Below are 11,246 nucleotides of genomic sequence, written 5' to 3' on the forward strand. Positions count from 1 at the left end.
ACACAGGTCTGTCTGGCTGTCCTGAACACACTGAACACACAGGTCTGTTTGGCCGTCCTGAACACACTGAACACACAGGTCTGTCTGGCTGTCCTGAACACACAGGTCTGTCTGGCCATCCTGAACACACAGGTCTGTCTGGCCATCCTGAACACACAGGTCTGTCTGGCCATCCTGAACACATTGAACACACAGGTTTCTCTGGCCATCCTGAACACACTGAACACATAGGTCTGTCTGGCTGTCCTGAACACACTGAACACATAGGTCTCTCTGGCTGTCCTGAACACACTGAACACACAGGTCTGTCTGGCTGTCCTGAACACACTGAACACACAGGTCTGTCTGGCCGTCCTGAACACACTGAACACACAGGTCTGTCTGGCTGTCCTGAACACATAGGTCATACAGTTATAGATTTGGTATTTCTGATCTGTTATATTTACATTATTAGTCAGTTTATTTATTTTGTAATATTTTATGCACTTTGGGGTTATCTCGTAATGAAAAGTGCTTTACAATTGTAATACATTAGTATTATTTCTTCATTTTATTTTAACGTTTAAAACATTTTTTGGACTTTGAGATTATCTTGTAATGAAATTATTATTATTATTATTAGGTCTCCTGTCGGCTGCGTCCCAGGGGGGGTCAGAGCAAGACATCATCGTCACGGAAACCGTCTCCGTCCCCGCCTCCCCTCTGTCGGGTCACTACCAGGTGCTAGGCCACACCCCAAAGCCACACTCTTACTCCGCCCCCTCCGGGTTCATTTCTTCTGATTGGGACGAGGACAGCGAGGAGAAACAATCGGAGACCAGTGCAGGGGTTTTGCACAGTGGTGACATCACTGGCGACGCCCCCACTGCGGGCATCAGTGGCGCCCTCGTTGAAATCACTGGTGACACTTCCGCTGACATCACTGCGAGTGGTGACTTCATTCGTGACATCTCTGATGGTGACCTGACTGGCGACGCACCCAGTGACATCACTGGCCATGCCCTCATTGACATCAGTAGCGAAGTCCCCGGTGAAACGAGTGGTGACTTTACTGGTGACATCACTAGTAACATTACTTTTTGCACGTAGGAGGAGTGTTATTGGTCCAGAGTGTGTTCCTTCCTGTCTCGTGACTCCTCCCCTTCACCCTGACTGGCTGAGACAAGCTGGCGAGTGAGTTTCTAAAGGGGGAGTGAACACAATTCAGAAATAAGGGGTGAAAACCAGAACCAGCCAAGGAGAGTTTGGACACAGAGGAAGCCATGTTGGTGTAATATTTTCCATAACAACAGATGAATTATAAATAACTTTATAAATGATGTTTATAAAACACTAATGTCAAGTTTGACTTAATAATGTTATATAATTATGTTTCGTTACTATAATTACTATTGTTTTAATATTTTGTAATTAATCATTTTTGGATAACAATGGTATTTTATTGTTGACAGTATTTTGTCATTATCCGTTTCATTCATTTAATATATATTAATAAATACAACAATTCAATAACACATATATATATACACACTGCAATAGACTGAACTACAACTAATCATTATTACAGACATGTTACTAAAGACAAAACACAGCTTACTCACGCCACAGCAGACCTTCTATTCAGCAGCAGGATGCCATTGACTTGTCAGCTGAGTTATTCAGCGACCTTCTTCTGTTGTCTTGGTAATAAAACCATTACAAAATGTCATGGTGTTACAAGCCTGAATGGTGTTTCCAACTTCCCTACAGTAGAATATCATGGTGTTAGCCTGTCTGAATGGTGTTTACAACTTCCCCACAGTAGAATATCATGGTGTTAGCCTGTCTGAATGATGTTTACAACTTCCCTACAGTAGAATATCATGGTGTTAGCCTGTCTGAATGGTGTTTACAACTTCCCTACAGTAGAGTATCATGGTGTTAGCCTGTCTGAATGATGTTTACAACTTCCCCACAGTAGAATATCATGGTGTTTACAACTTCCCTACAGTAGATTATCATGGTGTTAGCCTGTCTGAATGATGTTTACAACTTCCCTACAGTAGAATATCATGGTGTTAGCCTGTCTGAATGGTGTTTACAACTTCCCTACAGTGGAATATCATGGTGTTAGCCTGTCTGAATGGTGTTTACAACTTCCCTACAGTAGAATATCATGGTGTTAGCCTGTCTGAATGGTGTTTACAACTTCCCCACAGTAGAATATCATGGTGTTAGCCTGTCTGAATGATGTTTACAACTTCCCTACAGTAGAATATCATGGTGTTAGCCTGTCTGAATGGTGTTTACAACTTCCCTACAGTAGAGTATCATGGTGTTAGCCTGTCTGAATGATGTTTACAACTTCCCCACAGTAGAATATCATGGTGTTAGCCTGTCTGAATGGTGTTTACAACTTCCCCACAGTAGAATATCATGGTGTTTACAACTTCCCCACAGTAGAATATCATGGTGTTAGCCTGTCTGAATGATGTTTACAACTTCCCTACAGTAGAATATCATGGTGTTAGCCTGTCTGAATGATGTTTACAACTTCCCCACAGTAGAATATCATGGTGTTAGCCTGTCTGAATGGTGTTTACAACTTCCCCACAGTATAATATCATGGTGTTAGCCTGTCTGAATGGTGTTTACAACTTCCCCACAGTAGAATATCATGGTGTTTACAACTTCCCCACAGTAGAATATCATGGTGTTAGCCTGTCTGAATGGTGTTTACAACTTCCCTACAGTAGAGTATCATGGTGTTAGCCTGTCTGAATGGTGTTTACAACTTCCCTACAGTAGAATATCATGGTGTTAGCCTGTCTGAATGGTGTTTACAACTTCCCTACAGTGGAATATCATGGTGTTAGCCTGTCTGAATGATGTTTACAACTTCCCCACAGTAGAATATCATGGTGTTAGCCTGTCTGAATGGTGTTTACAACTTCCCTACAGTAGAATATCATGGTGTTAGCCTGTCTGAATGATGTTTACAACTTCCCCACAGTAGAATATCATGGTGTTAGCCTGTCTGAATGATGTTTACAACTTCCCCACAGTAGATTGTCATGGTGTTAGCCTGTCTGAATGATGTTTACAACTTCCCCACAGTAGAATATCATGGTGTTAGCCTGTCTGAATGATGTTTACAACTTCTTTGATCGATAAATCAACATATTCCCAAGCAACTGGGAGAGAGTGAACGGTCAGTTATGTACAACAGCGAACCAATCAGTTGGTAAAGCGACGCGGCGACATGAATCCAACATAGCTTCCCTGAGAGGACAAGGAGCAACTTGGAGAAGCAGAGTAATGAACAGCTGAAGGAGATCCAGGAAAACATCGCTAAAATGCTCACAACAAACTGTTACAATCTGTTATTAAAAAAGTAGATTAGCTCATGTCAGACACGCACAAACAAGGAGTGTGCATGAATGAACAATATTAACCTTTTAGAAATAAACTTGCAATCTTTAGAAGATGAATTGGACCAGCAAGAAAACAGAATGAGACGAAACAACAAGATAATATAGTCCTTACCGGAAGATTAGGAAAAAGGTAACCTGGTCTCAGACCATTTCGTATTGTTCTGTATGTAAATCAGAGACACTCTTTTTAGTATGATATGTTATGTTTGGTATGGTTACATAAGACAGATGGTTACGTAAGGCAAAACAATTAAGTGGGGTGGTTGGGTGTGTGTATAACACGAACGTCTAGCAACCCAAAAGTTGAGAGTTTGAATCTCATCACGGACAACTTGAGCATTTTAGCTAATTAGCAACATTTCAACTACTTACTACTTATTATCTACTTTGCATGTTAGATAACTGGGTTGCCCCCCCCCCCTTGGGTTGTGCCGTGGCGAAGATCTTTGTGGGCTATACTCGGCCTTGTCTCAGGATGGTAAGTTGGTGGTTTGAAGATATCCCTCTAGTGGTGTGGGGGCTGTGCTTTGGCAAAGTGGGTGGGGTTATATCCTGCCTGTTTGACCCTGTCTGGGGGTATCATCGGATGGGGCCACAGTGTCTCCTGACCCCTCCTGTCTCAGCCTCCAGTATTTATGCTGCAGTAGTTTATGTGTCGGGGGGCTAGGGTCAGTCTGTTATATCTGGAGTATTTCTCCTGTCTTATCCGGTGTCCTGTGTGAATTTAAGTATGCTCTCTCTAATTCTCTCTTTCTTTCTCTCTCGGAGGACCTGAGCCCTAGGACCATGCCTCAGGACTACCTGGCATGATGACTCCTTGTTGTCCCCAGTCCACCGGGCTGTGCTGCTGCTCCAGTTTCAACTGTTCTGCCTGTGGCTATGGAACCCTGACCTGTTCACCGGACGTGCTACCTGTCCCAGACCTGCTGTTTTCAACTCTCTAGAGACAGCAGGAGCGGTAGAGATACTCTGAATGATCGGCTATGATAAGTCAACTGACATTTACTCGTGATTATTATTTGACCATGCTGGTCATTTATGAACATTTGAACATCTCGGCCATGTTCTGTTATAATCTCCACCCGGCACAGCCAAAAGAGGACTGGCCACCCCTCATAGCCTGGTTCCTCTCTAGGTTTCTTCCTAGGTTTTGTCCTTTCTAGGGAGTTTTATCCTAGCCGCCGTACTTCTACACCTGCATTGCTTGCTGTTTGGGGTTTTAGGCTGGGTTTCTGTACAGCACTTTGAGATATCAGCTGATGTAAGAAGGGCTATATAAAATAAACTTGATTTGAGATAACCCTTCCCCTAACCATAACCTTAACCCTTTTAACTAACCCCTTCACTTAACCATTTAATCTAACTCCTAAACATAATCATAATGCCTAGCTAACATTCGCCACCTAGCTGGAATTCATAATATATCATACATTTTGAAAAATTCGTAACATATCATACGAAATGGACGATGTAAATCCACAAATTAATACAGTTGAAGTCGGAAGTTTACAAACACCTTAGCCAAATACATTTAAACTCAGTTTTTCACAATTCCTGACATTTAATCCCAGTACAAAATCCCTGTTTTAGGTCAGTTAGGATCACCATTTTATTTTAAGAATGTGAAATGTCAGAATAATAGTAGAGAGAATGATTTATTTCAGCTTTTATTTCTTTCATCACATTCCCAGTGGGTCAGAAGTTTACATACACTCAATTAGTATTTGGTTGCATTGCCTTTAAATTGTTTAACTTGGGTCAAACGTTTTGGGTAGCCTTCCACAAGCTTCCCACAATAAGTTGGGTGAATTTTGGCCCATTCCTCCTGACAGAGCTGGTGTAACTGAGTCAGGTTTGTAGGCCTCCTTGCTCGCACACACTTTTTCAGTTCTGCCCACAAATGTTCTATAGGATTGAGGTCAGGGCTTTGTGATGCCCACTCCAAAACCTTGACTTTGTTGTCCTTAAGCCATTTTGCCACAACTTTGGAAATATGCTTGGGATCATTGTCCATTTGGAAGACCCATTTGCGACCAAGCTTCAACTTCCTGACTGATGTCTTGAGATGTTGCTTCAATATATCAACATACTTTTCCTCCCTCATGATGCCATCTATTTTGACAGACAACCACACACACAGTCAGACAGACAGATAACCACACACACAGTCAGACAGACAGATAACCACACACAGTCAGTCAGACAGATAACCACACACAGTCAGTCAGACAGATAACCACACACAGTCAGTCAGACAGACAGATAACCACACACACAGTCAGACAGACAGACAACCACACACACAGTCAGACAGACAGACAACCACACACACAGTCAGACAGACAGATAACCACACACACAGTCAGACAGACAGACAACCACACACAGTCAGTCAGACAGATAACCACACACAGTCAGACAGACAGATAACCACACACAGTCAGACAGACAGATAACCACACACACAGTCAGACAGACAGACAACCACACACACAGTCAGACAGACAGACAACCACACACACAGTCAGACAGACAGATAACCACACACACAGTCAGACAGACAGACAACCACACACAGTCAGACAGACAGACAACCACACACACAGTCAGACAGACAGATAACCACACACACAGTCAGACAGACAGACAACCACACACAGTCAGACAGACAGACAACCACACACAGTCAGACAGACAGACAACCACACACAGTCAGACAGACAGATAACCACACACACAGTCAGACAGACAGATAACCACACACACAGTCAGACAGACAGACAACCACACACAGTCAGTCAGACAGATAACCACACACAGTCAGTCAGACAGACAGATAACCACACACACAGTCAGACAGACAGATAACCACACACAGTCAGACAGACAGATAACCACACACAGTCAGACAGACAGATAACCACACACAGTCAGACAGACAGACAACCACACACACAGTCAGACAGACAGATAACCACACACAGTCAGACAGACAGACAACCACACACAGTCAGTCAGACAGATAACCACACACACAGTCACACAACCACAGTCAGTCAGACAGACAGATAACCACACACACAGTCACAGACAGACAACCACACACAGTCAGACAGACAGATAACCACACACACAGTCAGACAGACAGACAACCACACACAGTCAGTCAGACAGACAGATAACCACACACCTCTTTGCTCTCAGAATCCTACAGTGAAGCCACGAGGGGAGAGAGAGTGGTCTGAAAACTCATCTCAATAATGACGTGAAACCAGTTGTATTACAATATTTAATCATGATTTTATTGGGATTAAAAAGTCGATATGGAATGTCCAGATATACAGTAATATGACACATCAGTAAACACAGGATCCTAACTTCCACTTATTAATCAACATGATAGTCAATGTTAAAATTTAAGAAGAAGTTAGAATTCTCCTCATATAAAGCAGTGGCCACTAGATTCCATTCTGAAATGCCAGTTGATTAGTACAGGTAGGTAGATACACGGTTAAAAAATAAAATCTTAGAAAAATTCTCTGATAAGTGACTGGCTGGTGATCATCGTCCTAATTCCCGGTGGGGGAACATGCCCCCCCCCCGGTATTCAACAGCTCAATAGGTCCTAATGGCCATAACATCTCACAGTCTCTCGCTCTCTCACACAGTCTCTCGCTCTCTCACACAGTCTCTCGCTCTCTCTCTCTCTCACAGTCTCTCGCTCTCTCTCTCTCACAGTCTCTCGCTCTCTCTCTCTCACAGTCTCTCGCTCTCTCTCTCTCACAGTCTCTCGCTCTCTAACACAGTCTCTCTCTAACACACAGTGTACATCCATAGTCCTATTTGTAGGTGACAGGCAGAAGTGTCAGGTTGTTTTTGGGGACCAGGCCTCGCCTCCCTCCTGCATCCCCCAGATACCACTCCTCATCTACTGGCTCCACCCGTTACCACCTCCACCGCCTGGTAGAGAGAGGAGGGAGAGACGGAGAAGGATGGAGAGTGAGAGCGAGACAGAGGGAGAGAGAGAGAGAGAGAGAGGGAAAGAGGGGAGAGAGAGTTTATTTTCCCTTTTGTACTTCAACTATTTGCACATCATTACAAAACTGTATATTCTATTTTACAGGCTGACTACACCGCTCACATCGCGTGCGCGAGCATTGCAAAATAAATGTAGAAATCTATGTTATTCAATTAATGCACCCAAACTGCTCGGGCGCCAACGAGCGTCTGCATTGCCAAGGGTTAAAATAGAAGTCAGTTCTATTTCTGAGCAGATCGTGCTGCAAGTCCTGCCTCTCCCATCTCCTCATTGGTTTATAGAAGCAGGTACCCACGTGCCATCTCCTCATTGGTTATACCCACGTGATTGACTGAAAGACAAACGAGGTCAGTGGCGGTAATGCACCTAATTTATGAAAGTTACCAATCGCAATATAAAGTCAAGAGAAGAAAAGGCCTGGAAGGAGGAGAGATGACTAGAAACGATTCGGTTGACCGTTTTATGTGTGGATTAATTGTCGGAGTAGAGGACCTTGTGCATTTCAGGTAAAATAACAACTCAATGTTAATATCCCAGGACAAATTAGCTAGCAACAGCAAGCTAGCTAAAAAGGACAAATTAGCTAGCAAGTGCAAGCTAGGTAGCTATAATTGCCATAAATGTTTAATGCTTTTCGACCTGTCCCCAAATTAATATAATTGGTTCAGAGTTTGTTTTGATATTTTAACCTGCGTTTGGTGTGGGGGGACAAAATAAATAAATGCACGATGACGCACGCACGCAGCCGGTTTGAGTTCCGTGTTAGCCCTTGGCAACACAGACGCTCGTTGGAGCAATAATTGAATAACATAGATTTCTAAATTTATTTTGCAACGCTTGCCAGCGGTGTAGTCGGCCTGTAACGGAAAACCCTGACACACACAGAGCTGAGCAGGCCTACCTTTAGTGAGAGTTCATCTTCACTCTCTGCACTGAAATCAAACAGGACCTTGGCCACGCCCTTGGCCACAGGCTGGTCCCTCATTGGCTGGGCTGCAGAGAGGAGCATGAAGTATGGTTAAACTCTGTGAACAAAATGTGTGTGTCCCTTAGGTACAGATCTAGGATCAGCTTCCCCTCTCCCAATCCTAACAACCATTAGTTTGGGGGAAACATAACACTGACCCAAGAGCAGTGTCTACGGGCAACTTCACCTGCTCTTGGGTGGCTCACCTGTGTTACAGGTGTGTGTGTAAGTAGTGGGCAACACTCCCTCCCGTCCGTCCAGTGTTCCTCTGGTCCAGTCTGCGTCGACACGCTGTGTTACTCTGATCAGCGCCCCCTGCTGGAACCACAGATCCTCTGCAGTCAGACCTGGGAAGTCATGCAGACACACACACACACACACACACACACACACACACACACACACACACACACACACACACACACACACACACACACATAAAGCATAAAAATATGAACCTCCTCACACACATTCAGCTGTGCCGCAAGGACACACATTCCAGTCATAGCTCAGAACCAGAAGAGAAGAGAATAGAAGAGGATGTGTTTCCCATCCAACCATTAACTCGTCGTGTAAGATCCCGTCTATGTGGTCAACACTCTCACAGACTCACGGTAGAAAAAGTCAAGGCTGTAGGATCATACAGATACTACACTTGAATTTAGTGATAACGTCTTTATTGAGGACAAACATACTGACTATGACTGTGATATGTGGTTGTCTCACCTAGCTATCTGAATATACTAACTACTGTGATATGTGGTTGTCCCACCTAGCTATCTGAATATACTAACTACTGTGATATGTGGTTGTCCCACCTAGCTATCTGAATGTACTAACTACTGTAATATGTGGTTGTCCCACCTAGCTATCTGAATATACTAACTACTGTAATATGTGGTTGTCCCACCTAGCTATCTGAAGATGAATATACTAACTACTGTAATATGTGGTTGTCCCACCTAGCTATCTTCAGATGAATATACTAACTACTGTAATATGTGGTTGTCCCACCTAGCTATCTGAAGATGAATATACTAACTACTGTGATATGTGGTTGTCCCACCTAGCTATCTGAATATACTAACTACTGTGATATGTGGTTGTCCCACCTAGCTATCTGAATATACTAACTACTGTGATATGTGGTTGTCCCACCTAGCTATCTGAATATACTAACTACTGTAATATGTGGTTGTCCCACCTAGCTATCTGAATATACTAACTACTGTGATATGTGGTTGTCCCACCTAGCTATCTGAATATACTAACTACTGTGATATGTGGTTGTCCCACCTAGCTATCTGAATATACTAACTACTGTGATATGTGGTTGTCCCACCTAGCTATCTGAATATACTAACTACTGTGATATGTGGTTGTCCCACCTAGCTATCTGAATATACTAACTACTGTAATATGTGGTTGTCCCACCTAGCTATCTGAAGATGAATATACTAACTACTGTGATATGTGGTTGTCCCACCTAGCTATATGAATATACTAACTACTGTAATATGTGGTTGTCCCACCTAGCTATCTGAAGATGAATATACTAACTACTGTGATATGTGGTTGTCCCACCTAGCTATCTGAATATACTAACTACTGTGATATGTGGTTGTCCCACCTAGCTATCTGAATATACTAACTACTGTGATATGTGGTTGTCCCACCTAGCTATCTGAATATACTAACTACTGTAATATGTGGTTGTCCCACCTAGCTATCTGAATATACTAACTACTGTGATATGTGGTTGTCCCACCTAGCTATCTGAATATACTAACTACTGTGATATGTGGTTGTCCCACCTAGCTATCTGAATATACTAACTACTGTGATATGTGGTTGTCCCACCTAGCTATCTGAATATACTAACTACTGTGATATGTGGTTGTCCCACCTAGCTATCTGAATATACTAACTACTGTAATATGTGGTTGTCCCACCTAGCTATCTGAAGATGAATATACTAACTACTGTGATATGTGGTTGTCCCACCTAGCTATATGAATATACTAACTACTGTAATATGTGGTTGTCCCACCTAGCTATCTGAAGATGAATATACTAACTACTGTGATATGTGGTTGTCCACCTAGCTATCTGAATATACTAACTACTGTCATATGTGGTTGTCCCACCTAGCTATCTGAATATACTAACTACTGTGATATGTGGTTGTCCCACCTAGCTATCTGAATATACTAACTACTGTGATATGTGGTTGTCCCACCTAGCTATCTGAATATACTAACTACTGTGATATGTGGTTGTCCCACCTAGCTATCTGAATATACTAACTACTGTAATATGTGGTTGTCCCACCTAGCTATCTGAAGATGAATATACTAACTACTGTGATATGTGGTTGTCCCACCTAGCTATATGAATATACTAACTACTGTAATATGTGGTTGTCCCACCTAGCTATCTGAAGATGAATATACTAACTACTGTGATATGTGGTTGTCCACCTAGCTATCTGAATATACTAACTACTGTCATATGTGGTTGTCCCACCTAGCTATCTGAATATACTAACTACTGTGATATGTGGTTGTCCCACCTAGCTATCTGAATATACTAACTACTGTGATATGTGGTTGTCCCACCTAGCTATCTGAATATACTAACTACTGTGATATGTGGTTGTCTCACCTAGCTATCTGAATATACTAACTACTGTGATATGTGGTTGTCCCACCTAGCTATCTGAATATACTAACTACTGTGATATGTGGTTGTCCCACCTAGCTATCTGAATATACTAACTACTGTAATATGTGGTTGTCCCACCTAGCTATCTGAATATACTAACTAC

General features: G+C 42.7%; 1 protein-coding gene across 1 annotated transcript in view; it reads left to right on the forward strand.

Annotated features, from left to right (window-relative positions):
- LOC120023600 (transmembrane protein 184C-like) overlaps window positions 1–1,680 on the forward strand; it is a 2,871-nt gene extending 1,191 nt beyond the window's left edge. The window contains exon 3 of the mRNA XM_038967640.1: window positions 623–1,680. Coding sequence (XP_038823568.1) covers window positions 623–1,089 — 467 coding nt within the window. The 3' untranslated portion in view covers window positions 1,090–1,680. The remainder of the gene's footprint in view (window positions 1–622) is intronic.
- The last annotated feature ends 9,566 nt before the right edge of the window (window positions 1,681–11,246 follow it).

The sequence above is a fragment of the Salvelinus namaycush genome, chromosome 28 (genome assembly GCF_016432855.1).
Source record: "Salvelinus namaycush isolate Seneca chromosome 28, SaNama_1.0, whole genome shotgun sequence".
Taxonomy (NCBI): Eukaryota; Metazoa; Chordata; class Actinopteri; order Salmoniformes; family Salmonidae; genus Salvelinus; species Salvelinus namaycush.